Consider the following 26979-nt stretch of genomic DNA (forward strand, 5'->3'; position numbering starts at 1 on the left):
CACACACACACACACACTTTATGATGGCTGTCACTCATGCAAGAGGCCTGAAATCTCATTCCCGACATCGACTTACACATTACTTTGATATGTCGTGTTTTCGTGCCAGACTAAGTGTGTTTCAAGAAGATTCCATGGAAAAGCAAGTAAGTAGTATAGCTACCCTACCCAGAGGAAGCCTGGTCTGGATCCTGTCCAGATGAGCCCGGAAGGTACAGCCTAAAAAGGCGACGTGGATGGCTTTCCATCCTGCAGGCCCACAACCTACGAGAACAACTATCAGGGTCAGTTGGTGGTGTAGGGCCTCGATGGACAAGGCCCTGGGTGTGTGGATTTGGAACGTCCACAAAGCATGAGCTCTACCTGGTGGGGCAGGCTTACCTCTACGCACAACAGAGGCTCTGCGACCAAAATCCTGGAGAGGAGTGCTGGACAGAATTGTTCTCTGGAGTTGTCAAAGGTGTGAGGTGCCATGCAGGTGTGGGAATAGTCAGAGCTCGGTTGAGTGCCGCTAGGCTGGAGTTTACCTGAGTGGAGTAGTCCTGCATGCATAGCGCCTCAACAGGGATGTCAGTCCTACCGGGAGACTTCAACACACTGATATATCGTCGCGCTGTTGGGCAGAAACCATATTATGTCTCCATATTTTATGCTTGATCATACTACAGCATCACAAAATTATGAAAAGTAGCAGATCCACAAGCTCGAAACTCTGATCTTTGGAGCTTGTAGACCTGCTACTTTGGAATTTAATCATGAAAAGTAACAGTTTTGGACAGGTTTCCACCCTACAGACGATATTATTGATGTACAATGAAAATGACAGTTTTTCAGACTGCATTTGTCTTGGTCAAATCTGTGATTTATTTCCGCAGGTATAAATGTAAGTTTTGCTATGGTATCGTGGAATCGTGAATGGAACTACTGACTCTGGAACAGTGCACCAAATATTAAACACAAATGTGTACTGTGCATCACACCACACAAATGTATGGTACTGTACATAGGTTTTATTTCAAACAAGGAAAAACAAAACAAAATAAAAAACGGTTAAAAGGAAGCTCTGGAAAGACATTCCAGATACATTATACACATATATATATATTGCTTTTGAAACACTTTAGACTCACATGTGTGCAGTTATGGATTTGTGGACGAGCTTGAATACGAGGGCATTTCACAAGGTGTACAGTATAAGTGGCAGCCTGCAGAGATGGTGCAAGTGGTCATTCCTTTCAAATAACATTATTCGTCCGTCAGGTTTAGGCAAGTTGTGGTGATACATCCATAACTTACATGACTGCGGATCGAGTTGCACCTTACTGGTAGACGGTATAACAAACCAAGCGCACCTGCCAAGTCCAGGATCGCAGAATCCATCCTCAGGTGTGTTGGCGTCAGATGGCTGGAGAGGTGGTGCAACGTAAGGCAATGGGTCCAGAGAGCAGGCAGGGGTCGGGGGACTGGACAAAGTTACAAATAAAATAGAGAGGGCTCTGGTTCAAGTTTATAGTCCCCTGCTTATACTGTACATGCAGTCCATACTTGTTCTGTGTCCCTGCGTTTTATCTTGTGAGATTTTTTTCTTTTTTGTGTGTCCAAGTGCAATCACTTGTGCGAAGTCACAAACACATACATCCTTTAGATCTTCATGCCCAGCTTGGCTTTCTGTGAAACAGAGAAAAACAAAACAAAACGCTCACACATTCATAAACGCCAAGTATTTGTTGAACAGTGAAACAACTGCAGAATGACAGTTTAAAACGTTGAGCGCTTGAAAGTCAAAATTATAGACTTAGTCATTTAACAGATGATCTTATCCAGAGAGTGACTTAGAAAGTACAGAAGGAACCCTATTCAACAAACAGTGTAAATAGTCAAGTTAATAGAGTGTCAAGAAAACAATTAACCTAGGTGCTGCTATTTGAGGTCAAGCAAACAGTAAAGTCTATGTAAATAAATAAAGTAACCAATATGCATCTGAATAGTGTATCAAGCATCTACCAGAAAATAGGAAGAAGAAGTGATTAAAGGAATGAATAGAGCTACATGTAGTTGTAGACTGCAGTTGAGACTGCTGCAGAAAATGAGGGGTGAGTCTGCAAACACAATATGTGTACAGAAATATAATCAAACAGCCTCTTGATGAGAGTGACTCAGAAGCCTAGTATCCTTTTTCAGAGGAGGAGGATTTGCCAAAAATACAAGATCTACAAGCTCACAATGCAATGGAATGCAAACAGCTGTGAGCTTGTAGAAAGATAGAAGATATTTGGAGCATTCTCTACCTCTCCTCCCAGGTTTCTTAAAGATGGAGTGCTGTGGTTTTTGTAAAACTACTTGTTTTGTATGTGTCTATGGAGTTTAACATTTTAATAGACCCCCAGGTGTGGTAATATAATATTCAACTATGTCTTCCCTGTGTATTTTTGGTTTCTTCTTGAATGCTGAAAGCCTATAACTCAAAAGGCCCAATCGAAAATACATCATTTTGTGACATAACCTAACCCCTCCCCCATTAACATTATTGTCTGTGGACTCCAACTGCTGACCTCCTAGCCTCAAACCAATTTCTCTGACCAAAAATGTTATCATATAACGTAGTACTAGTACTGCATATGTGAATAAAATATATGAACGTACGATGCCAGAAGCGTGTTTGGGCTTAACGCTGTAGGTTGCCTTCTCCTTCGCTTGTCGGATGCGCTCCTCTGCTGCTTTTAACCTGGAGAACAAGTTAAAAAAGAAAGTGTTGAGTCGATGGGATCGGATTAGTTTCTAAAAATGCAGCAGGCAGCCATACCGTGTTTCTCTTTCCTCTTGTTCTGTATTATACAATGTGCCCAGTCCCTTTGCCATAGCGTGCTGTAGCTGTTGGGCTAGTTTACATGACAGAGTTATGAGTTGACCACTGAAAGCTCACCCCTTGGAGACCGACAAACACTCACTCACACACCCACACACACACACGTATGCACAGACCAGACACGAGAGAGAGAGAGAGAGAGGGAATTATACTGCACGCACGGACACACGCATGCACAGACCAGGCGAGAGAGAGGGGCACTATACCACACACACACACACACACACACACAGGTGTTGAGAGCACATCAGCGCAACAGTAGCCAACAAGCTCCAATAAACATTAAGGACCACAAGGTATGGAGAGAAAGAGACAAGTTAAACTAAACATAGCAAAAATGCAGTCATGAATAATAATGCATATTATGATAGTGAATCTGACTCCAGGATAACAGTACATGGCTAAATATGGAATAAGTTACTCATCATGAGAATAAACGTGTGTGTGTGTGTGTGTGTGTGTGTGTGTGTGTGTGGGTGTCAGCAGGGGGGTCCAAATAAGGTCTTCTGCTGTATGCAAGGTCACACACGCAGGATGGACTCACTCTACTGTGAAGGTTTAGCGTGAGATCACACACACACACACACACACACACACACACACACACACACACACACACAGGAGGAGTGGAGACAGACAGGATGAGTTTGTAGACCATGGAGGACTGGCATGAGAAATCAAAGAGAACGGCAGAGCAAGGGAGTAGAGGATGAAGAGACAAGAGATGACTGGACACACACATGAACATGATTATGTGTGTGTGTGCGTGTCAGAGAGAGAAAGAGAGAGAGAGAGAGAGAGAGAGAGAGAGAGGGAGAGAGAGAGAGAGAGAGAGAGAGAGAGAGCGAGAGAGATGAGAAAGGGGAGAGAGAGAGAAAAAGAAAGGCAATAAGACAGGGGAGAGGGGGAGAGATAGCATCAGAAAGAGAGATAGAAATGGAGGGGGAGGAGGTGAAAGAGAGAAAAAGAGAGAAAGGGGAGGAAGGGAGAGAGGATATTAAGATTCGTGTGTTGGCACATCTGAACAGTAGACAAAACAAACAAACATCTCCAGCTGCTTCCAATAGAACACATATATTCATTCAGATATGACCAGGGTTCAAACTATGTGAAAACTATGAATTCAGATAAAGACCCAGGGTTCAAACTCAATGTAAACGATGTCACGACCCACTAAACACCACGAGTCACCATCCTGTCCATGCTTTAGCATGGAAGCTCATGTTAATGCTTCAGGGGGGGAAAAAATCTAGATAAGACTAGAATAGATCAGAACAAGCATTATGCAAATTGGAGCAATATAATTGTGAACAGTTGGCATTGCAATGCATTGCAATATTAATTTTAATTCAAGCATTTTCTCAAAAGAGTGTGATGTATCAACTTTATAACTGCAGAAATGTTACCCTTTAATTACATTGCATCTACTTTGGACAGAACAAATCAATTAATGTCAAATAAAAATAGATTTTTCATAAATAATTCAAACATGCATCGAATTGCAAGGTATGCTTGGGAGTATACCCATAATGGCCAAGGGCAAACTCGGTGCAATCCAAACATCCAGTGCATTAAGGGCCATAAACCCAGACCTGAGATAGACACACTGCTTTGCTTTGTGGTTTGGGGGAATGAATGAATAAATGTATGAGTGACTGCGTGTTATCTGCGTCTCTGCTATTTGTATTCATTGACTCTAATCAGGAAACCGCATCTTGAGCACTGCTAAGCTAACCGTGGCGGTACAAGCTCTCACACTGCCACAGAGGGGATTGCACTATAAAAATTCCAATACTCCAGTTTCTGCCCCCCAGCCAGCCTCCTCCATCAGTCCTCCAGCATGGCCATGTTACAATGAAATTGTGACCTTCTGAAATACGTGACCATGTTATGGACTTCACATGACATCAATGTTTCAATCATGGACTGTCAAAAATAAATGGATGTAGGGAACGGTGGCGGTTTCTACAGACGCGTTTTGAAGCAACATATCCAGCTAATAAAGGCCTTTCTCGGCCCCACATCTCTCCCATCGTTTATATTGTGTTTTAGTTTCCAAGATGGCTGCAGCACCAGGAGGGGGTGGCCTTACTGGGCTGCGTTCACACATTCAAGACACCTGTCTTGTGTCTGTGTATATTGGCCGCTCCAATGAATTTCCAATGGAAGCCCATATGGTTTGACCAAACATGTTTGATGGGGGGGAAGGGGGGCAGAACACATCCATCAAAGCTGTGTTCAAGTCAGGTGTCAGACACAAGGCAAGTGTCTTGAATGCAGCCCAGTAAGGGCATATGTCAACCCCGCCCGCTCACCTCCACCCCACCCTTAAAGTATTTATGATAATGATTTACTACGGTAATGTAAAGACCTCCGGTCAGATCCCCATAGTAATCCCCATAGTGTGGTAATTATTCTGCAGGCAATGGGGGGGGGGGGGATAGCGACACATACTAGGCCATTATTAATAACCGCAGTGCTGAAAAGCACTTCCATTATTAGCTTCATATCCAGTGGAGCTTCACTCCTTGCCACCTGGTCCTCCAGCATGGCCGTATTACAGTAAAATGAGTGACCTTCTGAAATACGTGAATAAGCTAATACAATTTTATATACTAGTCATCTACCAAAGTGGGTTTCTAGATCGTCTCATGTTTTGAAAACTTCCCGGGCAACCACGGTATTAAATTGTCCGGTAAATTTCTAAAACCAACGACCCTCGTTTTATCTAATTGCACAATTAAAACCTGCAGTCCGCAGGCCATTTGTTTTTCCTCCTGCAGTGCAGTAAAAACCCCAGTGGGTTCAGTGGCCAGTCCCCCCCCCCCCCTGTCTGAAGGCATCTAAATGAGAACAGATAGCATCTAATGCCAAACATATGGAGCCACGTTACGGGAGAGTGGCACTCAGAGAAGCATATAACTGCACAGTGACAGAATACTAAAGCAGTGACAGTGACTGAATACTAATCACATGAGCGGTACACATCTGAATGTGGTTTCACATTTCGAGGAGAGGCTGTTGGCTCATCCTGTGTGGCGCTTAATATAGCCAGCATTACAATACTTTCATTCAATACAATAGCTGAATAAATACGACCATTCCAAATGTGTCAAAGTCGATTAGTCTGTGGACGCGATGCACATCTCTGTTTATTGTCTTATTGCTCTGAAAATATGTTTGTTCATGGCTTGTGGTCAAGCGTTGTACCATTAAATCATTTAGGGAGAAAAAAAAAAGAAAAACTAACAAAGAACTAACAATGTGCTCAACTCTAATCGCAAATGCTGAAATACATGTAATTTTTTATAAAAACAATAACAGTCAGTGTTCTAAGAAAATGTTCTCAAAATAGCCTGAAAACCATCTCACTTGTCTGATTTTTTGTGCTTTTATCCTGTTGAATTCATTTTCAATAAAGTAACCAATCAATTTATTTTTGTCTTCAAATCCGCCTTCTTCTGTTAATGGGATGTTTAAAGAATAAGGTATATATGGCTAAATCAATGAGTGCACATGTGTGTGTGTATGCATGCACTCACTCTGCTCTTTTTGGGGTGATCTGTTTCTTTACTCAAGAAAGAGCGACTGATTGATCGTATGTGTGTTTAGCCTGCTTGTGTGGCGCTGATCTCTCCATGCTACGTCACTAACTAATGTATGGAATCCTGCCGTTCTCTGCCTCCCTCTGTCACTACAAAGAGTCGGAACATCACTCACCGAGGTGTAACCAATCTGCACACACACACACACACACACACACACACACACACACACACACACACACACACACACACACACACACACACACACACACACACACACACACAGAGAGGTGTGTGGTAAGGTTAGAAAATAATATACATGAACTTCAAACAAAACAAAAAGGTAACTCATTTCACAATCGACTCGAGTAGAATTTCTTGGACAATGACTCACCGTTTCGTATGCTTGCGATAAAGTATGTGCATGTGCCTGTTTCCAATAGTGCTTGACAGATAACTTTCTGGAAGCCAGCGGAGATGGAAGGAGGGTAAGACAGCAGGGGGTGGAGAGGGGATGATAACTTATGAGGGAGGAAGCGAGTGAACTCCAAGTGATTTAGCCCCAGCTGATGAGTGACCTCGACACCGTCTGCTTCTCGCCATGCGCTGCCGTGCATTTGTTGCCTGAAGACTTTCACGAGGGGGCAGGGACACATTTTGGTTTAATGTGGGTCATTATTCCTGCTTTAAACAGTATCTAAGAGGAAACCAAAGAAGGCATATAGTTGAATAATGGCGTGGTCTGCCTGTCAAATATTTGTGATTGAAAGTGACAACAGCACTGTACTGTATGTGTGTGTGCAGTTTGTGAATGAAGACATCACTATATACTGTATGTATGTGGTGTTGTTCAGTGGTGAAGCCGCTAGATGCTTGCGTGCATGTCCTAGTGTAGAGACGGTTGACACCTCAATTGGCCAAATGGAAATAGTGTTTTTTAGAAATATTTCACTCACAGTATAACAAAAGTCCTTTTACATTAACAATGTTGAGAGCATCACTGAATTTGTTTTATTCATTTCTATATGCACAGATGATAAACTTATCTATTACATTATATTTCCTGGTTGTACAGACTGTTCCCGGTGGGTCTTTATCGTTACGCCTGTTGCACAGGAACAGAATAAAAAAAATTGTTTTGTTTTTTGTTCAGCTCCTCTATTGGCACATAATTGGTAATAGTAATTAAATAAAAGAAAACTTATATATTCACAAGAATTATGGCCCAGAGGTGTTTCCGTTTCATGATGTCATGCTAGTGATGGAACTGTAACTGGTCTATTTTGAAGTATACAGTACGTACATTATACATACAGTACAGAACGCCTTTCTAGACGGCTTGGAATTCGGCCACACCGCAAAACCGAAGTGAATCTAAAACCATGTAGTACTCAAAATCTCAGTCTGGAAATGCACAACTCCCCATAAAGGGCACAGAAAATATTTGGTTGTTGTATCACTCCATCCCATTAAAATAAAAACCAAGAAAGGTGCGCTGCACTGCACTGGCGGTAGAGCACATCATCTCTGCCAGGAGGCATGCCGTGAACCTCCTTCCATCTTTCTGTCTGCCTTGAGAAAGCTCGGACTGAGTTGAATGCGTGTTGACATAAAGATTACGAGGGAGCAGCACAGGATTACCAGTTGTACATCATCTGTCCTCTTCCTTCCACTGTACACATTCATTGTCAACCTCTCTCACCGTTAATGTGCATGGACATTAAGAGAGGAGTAATGTCGGGGTTTGGGGGCATGTTGTCATGGGCTTAACCCATTAAGACTTGAGGCTGATTCTACAACTGCCTTCGATATCACTGGTCCAAATTGATGAATTGGACCACGGACCCAGAAGAGATTTGTGTTTAAAAAAAAATAACACACACACACACACACACACACACACACACACAGTCATCTAGGACGTAAAATCAATCAGAACAATGTGTGGAGGTACTTCTGTGACAGGCAGCACAAGAAACTGGCACTGATCCATCGAGGAGTTTTCATGATTAGCTCTGGAAAAGCACGTACACACCCTGTCATAGAGAGCTGGCCTCCTGCAGAACCACGGCATGAAGAAATTATATAGTTATCAATCATTGACAAATATTTGAAAATTCAGGTGCTTGGCCTCTGTGAGCGCAAGAAATACGAGTCGTACACTAGATTAGCTGTGGACAGACGGACACACACATGGGTGAAAACATGATCATGTGGCAGAAATAAAAAGCAGCACATACTGAACCCTTTGACTGCATCTTACAATGGATGGGATGCTAGATCTACAGGCAGAGCCAAGATAGCGATCTGGTTCACGTGAACCTTCTCAAGAACGATGAATCCTGCCCTGCTGGATAGTTGAATTGTAGACAAAAGGGCCTCGATTCAAACGAAAACCTGGACGGCTCCGTGCCAGCGGCCCAACGCACAGTGTAGCAATGTTGGATGTGATTGACAACGTGTTCAGTTCATGCTTTTCATTATGGACACTGCAAAATGCCAAGGACACTGGCACAGGTCACTTTACAGCTCTTACACGCACTGTATGTCTGTCCGTCTGTCTGTCAATGCCAAGGCACAGGTCACGGCACAGTTTTTCACATGCAGACAGATGTTTATAACCTAGGAGTAAAACAATATGCACCTTAACGGTCAAACATTTCCTATTATTATTATTATTATTAATGCAGCCACAATGTCTGATAATATAAAACAAATTGACTCGTTATGTACCGGTCATACCGGTAACAATAAAGAATACCTTGAAACAGCACAGCCTGCACAGGAGATGAATCCGTTATGTACAGTACAAGTGATCAGACTGGATTTGTGTTTCTTAGACCGCATTTCCTGTCTTCACTATAGGCATAAAAAGCCCCAAATAAATACATAAAATAATGAAGACAATTGAATGAACCCAAGAGTACAGAACATTGACGTACCTCTCCTGAAGAATGACCTTGTTTTCCTTCTTCCACAGGTCCTTGAAGTCAGAGGAGAACTCGTGCCAGACAGTGAAGAAGGTGTTGGGGGAGACCTCCTTCTCCCCCGACTTGGCCTTCACCGAGAAGAACACCGTCTGCTCAAGGAACCTGGGGGGGGGGGGGGGGGAGGGGGGGGTCATTATAACAATGTCGACATGTACAACATGGATCTGTGTCTATAAACTCTTTATTAAACCCATTTTCCAGACCTTTCTAGTGCAGATTTAAATCCAATTATCCCATCATGACCCAATTAATGCTTAGACATTCTCAGACTTCCCAGATCTGTGCAGGAACCCCGCAAGAACTCAGTCCAGACTTTTTGGGGCCCACCTCAATTCCCCAGTTTCATTAATTTAACCCCACACACTACTGGCTCCATGGCACTACACCGCTTTTCTTAAACACAATTTAACAGCCGAGGATGTTTTGTCTGTGTGACAGATATTGTCACCATTGCAATCTATAAAGTTTTAACAAGTACCCTTCAAACAGCTTAAGGTGTCTCATTGTGAGCTTGCAATACGACCTGTAATATAGGCAATTATAATTATATATTTGTACATTTTGGTCCTGGGGACGCCAAACTTCTTTTGGGTCTCAAGCTGACAAACTATGAAAAATAGAAGCCGTTCTTACGTCTTGTGAGTGCTGCCGAGTTGAGCGTCATGCGTCTCCATTTCAGTCTTAGCTGGAAAAAGAAAAAGTAAAAAATAAACAGAACAGAATTAGTTTCTTGCTTGATGTACCGTACACACTTCTCAAGAAGCTACTGTGCAAATAACCAATAGCCACCTTCTCTTAACAAAACGATGAGCTTGATTTATGCCTCATACTGTAAATATTACAGCTCTGTGTGTAAGGCACACACATGGACCCACGCGTCAGCCATTCTGAGTGCTTTAGTTGTGGAGGTGCGTGTTATTCCCAAGTCCCAACCATAACAATGTAAACACAATTATCAAACAGTATGTAAAGGAGCTCAAGGAAGATTCAGTCTGTCAGGTGGAAACTTCATCTGTCCAAAAATATAAAATCTCTACTAAAACTATTTGACAGCTTTAGTTACTGTACACATTTAGATTATTAATACAATAACCGATAATGTATTTAACAGGATATATATATTTTTAAATGTAAATAAGTTTGAAGTTCCTTCCCTTGTGTCAAATAGGCTCAGGCTAATATCCAAAAGTGTGAACGTAAAAGAAATCCAAGACACGTCACTCATCAGGGTCCAAAACGCGTAGGTTGGTTATTTTTTTATCTTTGCCAAGCTTAGCCAAATTACAAAGGCTTTTTATATTCATCAGAGCGGAGTGCCTTGGATTTCTCTTGAGTTCACCCCTTTTTTGGACCTTTGGATATTAGCCTGAGCCTTATTTGCCACTGACAACTAACGGACCATGCAGCGCTTCCTCTTCTCTCTATTCAACAGGATTGTTTTTTAAACAGTATTTTCATATTGTGGTATTGCTACTGTACGTTCACAGTAGAAAACAGTACTTTTTCTACCATTGTATACACACGGCACATTCCTAATCCTGATTCCTGCATGCAACATACTGTAGAGTAGCCTTACAGAAGAACTTTTTAGGTATTACAACAGACCAAAAGCAATGATGACTTATGGGTGCCTAAGTATCGTTTGCACCTTCTGAACTCTCTCTCTCTCTCTCGTGATGACATACACGTGTTTACAGACACCCACAAGCTCCTGTGTGTGAACACACACACACACACACACACACACACACACACGCGCGCACGCACGCTCTCTCTCTCTCTCTCAAGGCCATGTGTTGTCTGTTGTTGGTACAAGGTAATTAATCAGACATCACAGGCAGTGAAACCATGGCTGGAATGTTGCTAGCTAATTATTGGTCTTTGGTCTTAAAGAGAATTTGTTCAACCACCGATTCCTTCTCCTGGATTGTTTAAAATCAGTATTCATTAAGACAATTTCGTGTTCATAGTTCACAGAGAGATATAATTACCAACATTTGTTTCAGTTTTATGGCTTCATGGAATTTGTAAAAGAGGTCGACTTTTCTCCACTGATTATAATAAAAATAAAAATCATTAACTGATTTCATGCTAAGCTTTAAAATACGACAGGAGATATACATTCCTACAGCTTAATTTCCTTAACGACTTTAATCAAACTACATAGTCAGAACAACAACTGGACAATATTTATTTAGTTAATGATTTGGTAATATCATTTTTCAAAGCCTTGATTTTTGTTTACTTTACAGACATGCTTCCAACAAAAAAAGATTTAACCACATGAATGCTAAAATCCCTATCCTGGGTATGTAATAATAGGCCAACATTATGCGAACATAAGCCTTCATCAAATAATTACATTCACAACATTATTATTACCTTGTAGATAGGCCATTATCTACAACTAGCTCAAGTAGTTAAGGAACAAATTATTTAGCCATAATAATACTAATACTACTACTAATAATAATTACTGCAACATCTTTGTCTTCATTTTATTGAACTATGTAAATGCACAATAGTTTAATATTGTCTGATCTGAAGCATTGGTTCTCAAACTGGGGTCCGGGGACCCCTACAGGTCCTTGAGGAGTTACAGGTATCAGAGTGTTACACTCAGAGTTAGGAATTGATCATGTAAATTGGGAAAGGGGATCCCAGAGATAGAACATGGATCAAATGGAGGTCCTTGCCGGGCCCCTCATATCAATTAAATTACATTTTATTAAAGTTTCAAGACATTTTACATTTTAGAGCAGAGAGACTCGACATGGTCCCCAGCCTGGGCAAGCATTTTGTTTGCGACAGCGGCAAGGAATGGTTTGTCATATTCGACCATAGGCATAATATTGCCTCATTTATGTTATTAAACCGCCCTGGTGTCTCACGTTTTGTTTTAAAATGCTAATTTTGTTCATTGGTGGTATGGCCGACTATAGCCTAGGCGGGGTTATTTCTCATGTTAGCCAAAGAGAGTGCTTTGCAACAGAAGGCCAAATATTAGGGGACTAACTATTAGGGCATTTGAACACTGATGGCTCCGGTCTCGATTTGCGCCTGAAAAGTCTTGTAAATGAGGGACTGTCCCACGCAAAGGGGGACTTCTGGTCACCCTAGCGTTCAACTGGAAGAAACGACAGGCACACTCATGCTTCTAGGGTGGGTGAAACCGTGAAATTCTAAAGTTTGAGAACCCCCAATCTAAATAATATCCATCTGAACCATGGCATGTTAGTGAAGTACTTTCCACTGACAACCCCAAACTGGACAAAGCATTGTCACGTTGGATTAGCGGTCCCTTTGTAACTACATAATGATATAGTTATATATGATTATAAGTATTGTGTGAATGGGGCCTCACTGTCTGCAGGGCTTGCAGTGAAGCAGAGAAAGCAACCCCGTGTAGAAATCAGGGTTGCCATGTCCGCTTATTATAGGCGACTTTGGGCTTGTTCTTCTATAAAGTCGCATGTAAATATAGGTGGTTCATGCGGTTTGTTGGGCTTCTTTCTTAGTGTAGTTTTCCCATTTTCAAGTCAAAGAGCCTCAAATTAATATGCAATTGTCCACATATCCCCATATGTAAAAACAAAAGTGACATGTTGTTAGTTGCGTCTTTGGGCCAGTTTTCATAGTCTTGGTTGCTCATTTCTAAAATCTGGCAAGACTGGTCCAGACCAATGTCTGACTTGTCCATACTGTACAGTTAGAGCACACAGTACCATGTACGTGAGAGGCCCGGAGCCAAGGAGAAACAATAACAACAGTGGAAGTATTACATTATAAAGGCCTAGGCTTCAATCAGAAACAGACCCTGAGCTGAATAATAAACACAAAGAGAACCCCACCACCACAAAAAAAAAAGATGTTGTGGAGAGAATGTGCACACCACGGCACATGAAGGAATGTATTGGAAGAAAAAGAGACAATGTAGATATTGTAAAAAAAAAAGAAGTATATATTTATTATATATATATTAATGATAGTCATACCAATATTACGCTTAACGAATCCCTGTATAGTGGTGATATTATCAACACCGTTGGTCAGATACCACGTATATCCAAATTTAATATTTTATACAGTTTCATAAATGAGTGCCCTATTTTTATACTGGTTGACAATGTCACATTTGACAATGTCACAAAAACGTAGCCAAAATAGCTGACCTACAACTTGTGCAGCGCTGTGAGTGACTGAGCATGTCGATAGGCTATTTTTGAAAGAATTTGGAAACATTTAGAAATGACATGCCCAAAATAGCGATGACGGGTTGAATGTGGCTGTCGGTTTGTGGGTTGAATGAAAAATATAACAAGAGCTAGTAACTAATAACTAGAAAAACTCAATTTTCCAATAGATCACTAATTTGAAAAGTTACGGTTTTGGGCATATAATGTAAGCCAAGATTTCTGCCTGATGGATACATATATATTTGGTGGAAACATGCAGTATGAGGTGATATTGCATTTCTGACAGCCGTGTGCCAATGTAACATCTTTCAACATTCAATTTGGGTACACGGAGAGATAAAAAAAGAGAAATCATGAAAAACAAAAATCAAAAACCCGGCCAAAGCAGAGACTCCGCTGTGAATCTGCTTTCACTTTGGTGAAGCATGGTGGGTTTCATGGTGGTATATATTTTGGTATACATAGAGTTCCGTCTCCACCAAAAAGAAAAGAAAGAAAAGGCAGTTCTCTGCACGCAGGCATGTGAAAGAATGTGTTGGAGGTAGTCAGAGGCAGACATGCAGAAAGGGATGTAAAAATGAGTAACTAACTAGATTTGACTAATTTAACTAAATTTGTGCGGCAGGGTTTCACGGACAGCTGATAACAACTGTGACCTCACAATATGAAATAGGCCGCCCAAACGAAGTCTGTGGTGACGGATTGGCAGAGAAATATGAGACTGGTTATCAAATGAGGTCTGTGTTTCATTTCGTAGCCTGTCGCCTTGTCGTGTCAAAGCAGCAGAGCGTGTAAAGTCGGACTCGTGGTCTGTCGTACTGCACAACCACGTCGTTTCTCAGAGGATTGCTTGATGTTCAAGTGAAAATGTGTTGAATTTGTCCCCTTCTCACTCTGCCCATTTCCTCTGTTCTTTATGAGCCCGTTTCCAAAATGTTCTCCCTCTCTTATATCTGACAGCGTTACCAACAGTTATAATACTGGTGGATAAAGTACTCAAACCGAGAACTTAAGTCAATGTAGTCAACTCCTTGACAAATATTACTACACAACTATAGTGAAAGTAGTTCTGTCAATTTGTACTTAAATATTGGAGTACTCAGAAATTCAAATTACAAACTACTCTTTTTAAAATCAATGCATAAGAATATAATGGATAAGAAAGAATAAAAATATAAAGAATACTGTTGTTCATTATACTGTAGTTGATGAAAATTTCCAATTACAGTGTGGTTTTAAGATGAACTCGTACAGGATTGTGGAACTAAAATACGTTAACCGCTTAAATAAATACTTCACACCCAAAATGACTCCTCCCCCCATCAATTACTCAGCGCATGAAGCCTTGAATGCATGGAGAATCTTTTTTTTGTGTTGCATTCCTTTACTGCGAGTGAAGAATCCAAACACGAAGAGAATACTCAATGAATTAGAGAAAATGGTTTTAGGGTTTTTGTTTTATTCTTTCACCGTGAAGGAATGCAACACCAACAAAACATTATCCATGAATTCAAGGCTTCACTGGGTGAGTAAATGATAATAGTCAGTATGGGGGTGAATGACTGGGGACACTCAGGGGTCTGTACTGGGCCCCATATTTAAGGGACCAAGAAGTTACCAAGTGACTTTGGTCACTTATTGTTTGTTTGTTTGTGTTCTTCTTCTTCTCCTCGTTCCACCAAAAATAGCAGTTCTGACTGAACCGTGCAGTCGGTTTTCGCAAAACGCAGGAATCTGGTAGAGGTCCATGCCAAACGTTGACTATGCAAAGCCCATGACCATTGGCCAAAGGGTGGCGCTATAGCACTCAATTGAAAATGCTAACTTTGAACGTGTATATCTCATGAACCGTTTGACCGTTGGCAATGACACTTTGATACACATATGTGTCTCCTCATGCCGAACAACTTTCATGTTCTGACTTTTGACCTCTGACCTTTAGATCACCCATCTTCTTCTACCTCTAATACATGCATGCAGCGTCATATGCTTAAGTCACTTTACAGTATAGTAGAGGGTCATGCCAAATAACACTGGAAGCAGTCTTACTCCAATTGGCCAAAGCTATAGCAATTTTTTGAAAATGAAACCTTTGAACAGTCATAACTCATGCTTTGTTTGGCCAAAATTCATGGAATTTGTTTCCACCATTTTGAACATTTTGAAAAAAGCTTATACCTGATTTTGTGCCCTGATTTTTGAGCAACTTGCAAGAAACGTTCTACACACTAATTCAGTAGCAGTAACAATAGCGTTTTCTCTCAGTCAGTTGATTCTTCATATCCATATTTTTCAAACAGCACTTGTATGAGGCGATCTAAAATCCCCCTATGGGGATTAGAATGTAAATAAAAAGTACATGAACCTGTGGATTTGCGCCCTCTACCGATATTGACGTCAGACTTCGGTGCTCTATACCGCACTGTTGTGTCACCGAAAGAATAAGGGTGCAGATATACTGTGCAAGCAGACAAAATTAGTTTTCTCAGGCGTGTGGTTGGCATTTCTCTTAAGGAGACACCCTGGAGAAAGTGGGAGTAGAGCCGCTGCTCTAGTAGGGATGCTTCTTAGCGTGTCTCCCTAGGGAGACGCTCTGGGCACGTCTCGCTGGGAGGAGGCCAAGGGGCAGACGAAGGAACAGATGGGAGCATTATATCACTACGCTGGCCTTGGGACGCTTCGGGATCGCTCCGTATGAAGTTGCTAATGTGACCCGGCCGGGAAAGAGAAGTTTGGTACTCTCTGCTGGAACTGTTACCGCTGCGACTCGACAACGGATAAGTGGAAGAAGATGGATGGATAGCCTACACTGAATGAATGAATTATAAAATACAATATACAATACAATACAATGAATTATAAAATCGGGCCCAAGTATTAATCAGACTAATCCATTTGTGGATATACGGTTTAAAAATGCAACATCGCAAAGGAAATTAATCAATATTTGAAGGCCTAATTGGTTGTTCTCTTTCCATGTTTTCATGGTGTTGGTTCTCTCACACTGACAGTCAGCAGAGCCCATCTCCTCCAGTTCAATACAAAACCTGTGCTCACCCTGTGCAACAGCTCGTGAGGTTAATGGACATGGTGGGAATGATACAGGTTCTCCTAAGGGTCAAAGCAGGGGTATTTGAGGTCAGGACCGGGGGGGGGGGGGGGGTCTCAAGCTTGAATGAGTTTGGAAAGTATTGTAATCTTTGAATAGAGGAAGTGCATCGATGTCATTGGTTAAAAATGGACATTCCACTTGTACAATCTCAGTTAAACGTGCCGAGGATTGCACGTACGTGTGTGTGTGTGTGTGTGTGTGTGTGTGTGTGTGTGCGTGCGCGCGCGTGTACCACACACACATGACACACACACCCCTTATAATTCAAATGTGTGTGTTTACACCTGTGTGAGTGCAAGTGTCTGTGTACAAATGTCTCTTCTCTTTACAAATGCCCTCTGTGTGCCGTGCGTGTATCCCTATACGGATTGGACCAACAATCACATTAAACGGCACCGTGTCATGTTGAGTGGCTAATGGCAACCAGACTGCTCCGCTTTCCCAGGCAGGCAGCAACACAGCAACAATTTGCCCAGGATGCATCTGTCATGTTGATTTATAATACCGCCCAAATAGGTGACATTCATGCCAATGGGTGGCATTCATCTCAAGTTGATTCCTTGATGGTTAAAGAGGTGGAAATTCCTTCGAGGAAACAAGTGGAAGAGAATGCCAGGAATTCTTTTTCAGAATTCCTGCAATTAAGCTGGGGAAAAAAGAAGAAAAAAAAAACACGAAAAAGGAAAGACACTAAGACGTTAACCACACGAGGCCTATAGCGGCCCTCTTCAGGGGGGCGAATGTTTGGTGTATATAGCAGATCTACAAGCTTGTGGCGCATTTGCGAGCTTGTAGATCAGCTATTTTTGGCAAAGAGATTCAGTGTAGAGGGAATAAAGGAGGGGGGAGGGCAAGTATAGACCCCTGGGCCCTGGGCTTCTCAACTATGGATAGACCCCTGGGGTTCTCCACTATGGATAGACCCCTGGGGTTCTCCACTATGGATAGACCCCTGGGGTTCTGAACTATGGATAGACCCCTGGGGTTCTGAACTATGGATAGACCCCTGGGGGCCCTGGGGTTCTCCACTATGGATAGACCCCTGGGGGCCCTGGGGTTATCCACTATGGATAGATCCCTGGGGGCCCTGGGGTTATCCACTATGGATAGATCCCTGGGGGCCCTGGGGTTATCCACTATGGATAGATCCCTGGGGGCCCTGGGGTTATCCACTATGGATAGATCCCTGGGGGCCCTGGGGTTATCCACTATGGATAGATCCCTGGGGGCCCTGGGGTTATCCACTATGGATAGATCCCTGGGGGCCCTGGGGTTATCCACTATGGATAGATCCCTGGGGGCCCTGGGGTTATCCACTATGGATAGATCCCTGGGGGCCCTGGGGTTCTCCACTATGGATAGACCCCTGGGGTTCTCCACTATGGATAGATCCCTGGGGTTCTCCACTATGGATAGATCCCTGGGGTTCTCCACTATGGATAGATCCCTGGGGTTCTCCACTATGGATAGATCCCTGGGGTTCTCCACTATGGATAGATCCCTGGGGTTCTCCACTATGGATAGATCCCTGGGGTTCTCCACTATGGATAGATCCCTGGGGTTCTCCACTATGGATAGATCCCTGGGGTTCTGAACTATGGATAGACCCCTGGGCCCTGGGGTTCTCCACTATGGATAGACCCCTGGGGTTCTCCACTATGGATAGACCCCTGGGCCCTGGGGTTCTCCACTATGGATAGACCCCTGGGGTTCTCCACTATGGATAGACCCCTGGGGTTCTCAACTATGGATAGACCCCTGGGGTTCTCCACTATGGATAGACCCCTGGGCTTCTCAAATATGGATAGACCCCTGGGGTTCTCAACTATGGATAGACCCCTGGGGTTCTCCACTATGGATAGACCCCTGGGGTTCTCCACTATGGATAGACCCCTGGGGTTCTCCACTATGGATAGATCCCTGGGGGCCCTGGGGTTATCCACTATGGATAGATCCCTGGGGTTCTCCACTATGGATAGATCCCTGGGGTTCTGAACTATGGATAGACCCCTGGGCCCTGGGGTTCTCCACTATGGATAGACCCCTGGGGTTCTCCACTATGGATAGACCCCTGGGCCCTGGGGTTCTCCACTATGGATAGACCCCTGGGGTTCTCCACTATGGATAGACCCCTGGGGTTCTCCACTATGGATAGACCCCTGGGCTTCTCAACTATGGATAGACCCCTGGGGTTCTCAACTATGGATAGACCCCTGGGGTTCTCCACTATGGATAGACCCCTGGGGTTCTCCACTATGGATAGACCCCTGGGGTTCTCCACTATGGATAGACCCCTGGGGTTCTCCACTATGGATAGACCCCTGGGGTTCTGAACTATGGATAGACCCCTGGGCCCTGGGGTTCTCCACTATGGATAGACCCCTGGGGTTCTCCACTATGGATAGACCCCTGGGCCCTGGGGTTCTCCACTATGGATAGACCCCTGGGGTTCTCCACTATGGATAGACCCCTGGGGTTCTCAACTATGGATAGACCCCTGGGGTTCTCCACTATGGATAGACCCCTGGGCTTCTCAACTATGGATAGACCCCTGGGCCCTGGGGTTCTCCACTATGGATAGACCCCTGGGCCCTGGGCTTCTCCACTATGGATAGACCCCTGGGCCCTGGGGTTCTGAACTATGGATAGTTGCTGTTGGGTGGAAACCCAATAATATTAGGAAAAGCTTTGGATATACAGTATTATGTCCAAAAGTTTTCAAAATGCATTTTGAGCTTGTATATGTGCTATTTTTGTGTGACACTGTTGTGAAAAACTAGGGCATTCATTTACCAAGAATCATAAAAAGTTAAAATGTGGAGATATGAGGTTTCTGCCCGACAGCTATGATATATATTATAGACTTAGTGTGTAAGTGGTTCAACTCGAGTGAAATGTAGAGAACAGAATGGGCTTCCCCTATTTGAACAGGCTACAGCAGACGGGCTACAAACATGTATCCACTACATCCACAGCATGACGCACAAGATGGAATGAGGCCATTGCAAATCATAACCAAAACAAATACATATCCGTCATTGTGATATGTATATATAATTGATACGTTCATGCCATCTCTTGTTACACGAGAAAATAAATGAAAGCTAAAAGAAACTGATTAAATGAAATTCTTATGAATGTCGATGTCGATGTGTATAAGAACCTTCAATCTTCAGCCACGTCTCCGACAAACACAAAACAGCAATACAATAACAGCAAAGCAGAAACACAATCAATCAGGCAGCCAATCAATCAATCAAGCTGCCACCGAAGCAAACATAACCTAATAAATATTGCGAATTCATACACAGGCCTTAAAAGTAAACCCTGATACATCAGACTTTGGCCAAGCTTCTGGCAGGACAACAGAGGAAAAGCTAAATTCCTAACCAAGGTACCCTATAGTAAACGTACTGTACAGACTTTTTATGTAACAACACATGGATGGCAACATCAATGGGGTTTGCAACATCAAAAGTCTGCAGCCTGGCTAAGTGAGAGCAGCTTCGCCACAAATCTTCAAGCCCTGGTGCTGGTGTCATATGGTTTCAGACCACAAGCACCACTGTGTGAGAGTGTGAGACCGTGTGCGTGTGTTTTAGTGTACTTATATTACTATACTTGCGAGTACCAAAATGTCACGTGTATAGTAGAATTTGAGAAATAAGACTTTGAAGACAATTGTCCTGGTCCTCACAAGAGAAATGTTGTTTTATGGTTACAAAGGTTATGGGGAGTTAGGATAGGATTAGGATTAGGCATTTAGAGGTTAGGTTTAGGGTTGTATGCCTGATTTATTCGTAGTTGTGTGCCGTGTCAAGCACTGAAAATAGCAGACCTATAAGCTCACAATGGGTCATGCTGTGATGCGTTGTGAGTTTATAGATCTGCTATTTTTGGCTTTAGGATTAGGGTTAGAAATGGAACAAATAAAATAAAATAAATAGCATACATAAAATCGCCACTCAAAAACGTGGATGTCCTCAAAAGTATAATGATACAAACGTGTGTGTGTGTGTGTGTGTGTGTGTTTATTTCAGCATGTGGGTGTGTTAGCAGAAACGGCACGTCTGATTTTGTTTGTTGTTCTGCGTGTGCATTGTCGTACAGTACACACTGGTGTGTCTGTTTGTTTGTTTGTCTACCAAAAGGGCGTGACAGAAGTGTCCTTCTGTTCTGCTTCCCAGAAAGGCACAGATGTAAATGAGACAATGTTTGCGTGTTTCCGTCTTTGATCCGAGGTTGTGTCGTGACTCTGTATATGCATGTCTTTACCCGTGTTAATTGGGTTGTTACTATTACAGTGTTACTTACATGTGTATATTTGGAGGAATTGTATTGGCTTAATAGCCAGGCGTTTAAATGTGTGTGTTGTTCAGTACAGTAAAGTGTTAATATAGTGACATTTCTTTTAAATAATGGGAGTTTTGTTTTGTTTCTCACAGAGTAACAAAACATGAAATGTGTACAATCCTGTGCTTAAGCAATTTCAACCTGGTGTCCCCATTTTGAGCATGTCAAAGACGACCACTTGACAAAACAAAAAGTAGATGAAACAGAGATCATCTATTCGCAATGTGTCACACGACTAGTTACTGTATATACCAGGCGAGAAGTAAACAATGAACCTAATCAAAGATATTTTTCATGTATAGTACTGTGGGGTAATTGTAGATTGAATGCAAATATCAGTCAGTGCTGAGTACTGTGTTAGTGTGTGTGTGAGAGAGAGAGAGAGAGAGAGAGAGAGAGAGAGAGAGAGAGAGAGAGAGAGAGAGAGAGAGAGAGCGCGTGCTTTTTGCTTCACCTTGGCTCAGAAACTGGTCCATGTTGTCTTTGAAAGGTTGCAGATGTTCCTCCTCCGACACCTTACACACCTTCTCCACCTCCGACGTGCACGCTGCCAAGAGATTAAACACAACACTGTTACGGCAGGTCAGACAAGTAGCCGGGGATTTTTATGCAGAGCCATGAAAAGACGAGTCGAACAACAGAACAGGTTAGCCTCTCTGAAGTACCAGACACACCAGGTCTTCTTCAACAAGTGAACGACACGTGTAAGAATAACTAGCAAGAAGGGGGAGAGAAAGATAGAAAGAAAAATAATAAAGGGGGGGGGGGGGGGGGGGGGGGAGGAGGCAAAGGAAAGAGAAGGAAAGAGGAGAGAGAGAGAGCACAAGAGATAGAGCAAAGCAACAAACATGCCATTCACAACAGCAAAAGATATACATTAAATGCAATTATTACACGGCTTGGTTGAATGCCTGTTATTTCTGGTTAATGACGATGGACTCAATAATAGACTAATCAAAGCCTAAGAGGCACCTGCTGCGCAGCTTGAATATTATGCCATAAACAAACACAAAATATAATTTACTACTAACGGTATATGTTGCTCTCAGTCTCAAGAATATTTTTGAAAACTTTTGAAGCGAGTAATAGAGGATGCAATAACAGAAAGTTCTATTTGATCAACACTTCCTTGTTTTCCAAGGCGACCGTGTTGCGCAATACTTTCATTACCGTAAGCAAGGAAATAATTGGCTTAGCCCTGTAATAAGTGGGATAATATAATGTCTCAACAACTACCGGCATAACTGTTAATGTTTAAACATGTTTTTAACATTAAAACATCAATTTACATTTCCAAAATTGTTGACGTTTGGAGAATATAACATTTCAAAGATATGAACCCTGCAGAGGTGGAAATGGCACAGCAATCACATGTGAGCCCTCTGGGTATACACTTTGCTCCCAGTTTCTGAGCCGAGTTGAACGAACACACACACACACACACACACACACACACACACACACACAGTAAGGAATCCAGTGGAACTCTTAAAAAATGTCTGTGAAGTGCCCAGAGTCACGTAGGCCAATCAGTGGATGAAGATGGATTGGCAGGCGAGCTGCCCCACCACATTCTGCCTTCATACCAATGTAATAACCATCTGGTCTATTAGGGGCATTTACCTGACCCTGGGTGACCAAGATGGCAGGGGTGAGAGGGAAGACTGACAAAAAAATCCTAGGGGGAGGATGGGGGACAGAAACAGACAAGACAGAGAGAAGGAGAATAAAGGGAGAGGATTTAGGTAGGAGGAGGGCGAAAGGGAGATGAGGATGCGCTAAGTGAAGCATATTCGGTGCCATGCGTGTTGTTTACGATACAAGTGGAAATACATGGTCATTTATACATTATGATGACCTCTTCTCTTCTATGCTGTATATGTACCTTCTGTTCTCTCCCACTTCTCTTTGAATATTATTAAGACACTTTCCCTCTCCATCCATTACTGCCATTCTTCTATGACATTCTTCCATATTATGTCTTCTCCCCCACTTTCTGTTCCCTTGCATACACCGTCCGTATATTGGCTGTGCGACACAAACGCTACGTGAAGCTCAGTCAATCAGTTAAATCGACGGGTCAGGTTGGCCACTGAGGAGAGCCGAGAGCCTTCAATCTCCTGAACAAACAGAATTTCTGCGTTCTCCTCAGACCCGTGGTCAGACACATTCTCGGAAACCGTCCGAATTGCCATTCGGCACCACACACCTCAGGGTCACGTTCAGTCGGACACTTTCCGAGTTACGCAGGCCACAGAGTGACAGACACGCTACACACACACACACACACACACACACACACACACACACACACACACACAGATTTGGTGAATTATAGTGGATATAGTAGGACAAGAGAAGGGGAGAGCAAAAAAGAGAGGGGAAGAGAAAAAGGGGAGAGAGAAGAGAGACAAAAGTGAAGGAAGAGAGGGAGAAAAAGGATAGAACAGGGGGAGAACAGGAGAGAGCGAAGACAGAAGCAGAGAGAGAGAGAGAGATAAAAGGAAGAGAGCGATATCAGGGCAGCGAAAGGGGGAGATAGCAAGAGAAATAAGGAGGAGTGAAGGGAATCTTTTTGAAACTCACATACAAGCATACAAATATTTGACCTTCCACAACCTATACAGCAGTGTAGTCTGCCAATATCTGAAACAGAGAGACAGACAGAGACAAAGTGAGAGGTGGTGCCAGACTGAGACTTTAAAAAAAAGAAAAAAAGACAGCAGATGGGGAGGAGCGGAAGTGATGGTGGGGTGGGTGTGGGTGATACAGGGTGGGTCAGGGAGAAAGCAAATGATGAAAAGGACAGAAACTGTCGGAAGAAAGAATAGAAGACAAGGGAAATAAAAACAGATTTGCTGCTGCCTGGGCTGTTTGCTACCGGGGCTCTGGGCTCTTGTTTACCCAACTCTCTCCCTGCTTCCTGGTCTCATCATCATCATTATTATCTGAGCAGCTAGGAACCACTTGGCAGGTCAGCAGGGGGCAGGGGGAGAGGATAATTGGTCGCACCAATTACGCCCCCCATCCATGGAAACGGGTTGACCTTTGAGAAGGCAAGGGTGGGCATTGTGTGTGTGTGTGTGTGTGTGTGTGTGTGTGTGTGTGTGTGTCAAAGATAACTGTGGGATACCAGGAATTCAAAAATGAATTCACTTAAGATAGACACAACAGACAAGTGAGAAACAGGAGAATCAAGGGCATGTGTGTGTGAGAGAGAGGGAGAGAGAGAGAGAGAGAGAGAGAGAGATTGAGAGCGAGAGCGAGAGAGCGAGCACAATACAGCGAGAGAGCAAGAGGAGACAGACAGACAGGGCGCAAGTCAAAGAGAAAGAACAAAAACTAGAGAGCATGGTCTGCTTGCCATTTTTGGAGCATTCACAGCATCCAGCCCAGTAAGACATTTAACCTTGCAAAGCAGTATGACCTTGAGAAATGACCTAGTAGTTTTAACTTCTGTGTTCAAAGAGTTGCCTAAGGACTCTGCGTCTATGTCAATGTTTACACATGCGAGTGCATTCATTCATTTGTTGTCACACGATAGGAGCGTGGGGACTGGTTGTCTAAGGGGGGCGCAGTTGTCATTGGATGGCTGCCAGTTCAATCCCTGGTCCTGACCGGAAAAGGCTATAGGGCTAGTGAATGAGACCGGCTTGAGCAAGGCACTTCACTCACTGCCAATTAACTATCCCAGCACGGATACTCAGCCGTCGTATTCAAATGTGTCCTTACTGGACGGCAACCCTACTGTCAGTGTAAAGCCTTGTAATTAGGAGCTTAGGAACAGGGACTCACAGGATACATTGAGCATAACAAAGTGAGAATTAAATTAACCACGTTTACGTACCCCAATTGGGCATATTATAGGGGAAAAGAATAAAAAAACATTTATACGCATATAGATCTTCCAATGAATGTTTAATGTTTAATGTCTATAAAACAGCTATAAATACTGCATACAATGTATTTATCATAATTATGTTTGAAATGATTACCTAAATTACACTTTCAGGGAATGTTATCTACGGTAGAATACCACATTTTATGCAGACTTGCTATTCTGTAGCTTTCATCAAGCACTAAGGATGAAAACTATAAAGTTGACCATAATTCTGATAATGTTGTGAGCATCCACACTGAATGAGTGATGAACTACAATGCTCTGAAAAACATATTGAACTCCAGTGATGTGTTGAATGGGACTCCCTGATAATTAAGATGGATTTTGATCGTCGCAAATTGCTGTGAAAACAAGACAAGACAAAGCCAACTGGAGTTGTCCTTCTAATTATTTGATCGGCCCAAAACATTGTGTTTATCATCATGATTTGTCACAATTCGAGTTGGCTTTGTCCGCGGCGTAAACGTCTTTAAATAAATACTTTTTGAAAAGTCTATGAAAGTCATGAAAGGGGGCGGGACTGCGACGCTCTATAGTTGTGTGGCTATTTACATGACAAATTACAATTTCTAAAAAGATATATTTATACTTTGTTACAATTAACGTTATGATGAGTGGCCGTTTACACCAGGGGTTCTCAACAACATGTGGGTCGCGACCCCTCGGGGGGTCCCGAAATATTTTGGGGGGGGTCCCCAGATGATTTTTTTTTTAAAGTACTGAATGGCTGGAAATGGAAATTGAGAGTTTACATTACATTACAGTACACAATATAATCATTAACTTTTCTTAGTTTCTGTTATTGTGTATATATATATTTTTTTCTTCTCTATTATTAAGGTTGTCGTAGCAGTCAACTTGTATTGGGGGTGGGGAGGGGGGCGTGGAGGGGGTCGCAAGACATGGCCAAAGCATTTCCGGGGGTCCCCAGCCAAAAACGTTGAGAACCCCTGGTTTACACCGTTGATTCCTTAAGGTTTTCTGTATCATTTACTCCGACCTTGCACTTTTAGTCGATCTGGATAAGAGTGGCTATAATCCCTAGAAACATTTTATGTACACAGGAAAATGCTCATAAAGATTTTACAGTTGCCTGTCAACACAACTGTCCAATCTAATTGACCCTAAACCTACAGTAGATTCAGTCAAAGGCCAGGCCAATGCATCATAACTTAAACTATTGACCAAGAACCAAATGAGTTGTGGACATGCATTTGGTTTATTTCCATAAAATAAAGAAATATTTGAATGAGCCCGGAATGCAGCAGGGGTGGGCGAACTACTGTCCAGAATGACTTTTATCTGTAGCATGTTTCTCAAATAAATTCAATCATGAGTGCAACATGGGACTCGCAGGATACATTTCGTGAGTCCCATGTGTATCATCATTCTGTGAGGGTACATTTGCCCATTCAAAACAGCACAACAATGAAACAAAAAATGACTCAAAATCTCCCAGTCCCAGGCAGGACGCGCTGAAGATCCCCCGGTCTGTGGCGTGGAGGACAGGACGCATTCTGCCTGTGTGCACATACAACATTCCCGGATAACTAACGTGTGTCAGCCCCTGTTTGGTGCGGTTTGAAAAATAGTCAGGAGTTGTGACTTTCCCTTTGAAAAATGCTTGAGAAAGCCTTCTACCTCCTTGCGGCCAGATGGTTTGGATCAGACTCGACACAGAACTTAAGTACAACCAGGATGCACAGGCTTGCTTCAGAAGCCTGAATACAAAGACCTTAAGATCCTGGAGATAGCAACACATATGAGTTTGACCAGGGCCACCACTTATATTGGCGCTCGCTCTCTCTCGGTCACATTTTCACTGTCAAACCCCCTCCCCATTCATTTCTTTCCATTCACGCTACTTTTTTCCCCACTGTACCACTTGTCTTCAATAAGGGCTTAAGCCTGATTTATGGTTGTGTGCCAGTGTCACGCACCAGAAATAGCCGATTTACAAGGACACGATGAGTCGCGCTGCCAACGTGTCATGAGCGTGTAGATCTGTCATTTTTG

The 26979-nt window shown here is 42.8% G+C and overlaps 1 protein-coding gene across 1 annotated transcript in view; it reads right to left on the reverse strand.

Moving 5' to 3' along the window:
- Positions 1–1533: 1533 nt before the first annotated feature.
- fmn2b (formin 2b) overlaps positions 1534–26979 on the reverse strand; it is a gene marked incomplete at its 5' end in the record, with an annotated part of 95960 nt that continues 70514 nt past the window's right edge. The window contains 5 exons of the mRNA XM_080790069.1: positions 1534–1668; positions 2644–2725; positions 9354–9503; positions 10035–10086; positions 21517–21609. Of these exons, the coding sequence (XP_080646195.1) occupies positions 1642–1668; positions 2644–2725; positions 9354–9503; positions 10035–10086; positions 21517–21609 (404 nt within the window). The 3' untranslated portion in view covers positions 1534–1641. The remainder of the gene's footprint in view (positions 1669–2643; positions 2726–9353; positions 9504–10034; positions 10087–21516; positions 21610–26979) is intronic.

Source organism: Protomyctophum bolini, assembly GCF_963924005.1.
Source record: "Protomyctophum bolini genome assembly, chromosome: 18".
NCBI classification, from domain to species: Eukaryota; Metazoa; Chordata; class Actinopteri; order Myctophiformes; family Myctophidae; genus Protomyctophum; species Protomyctophum bolini.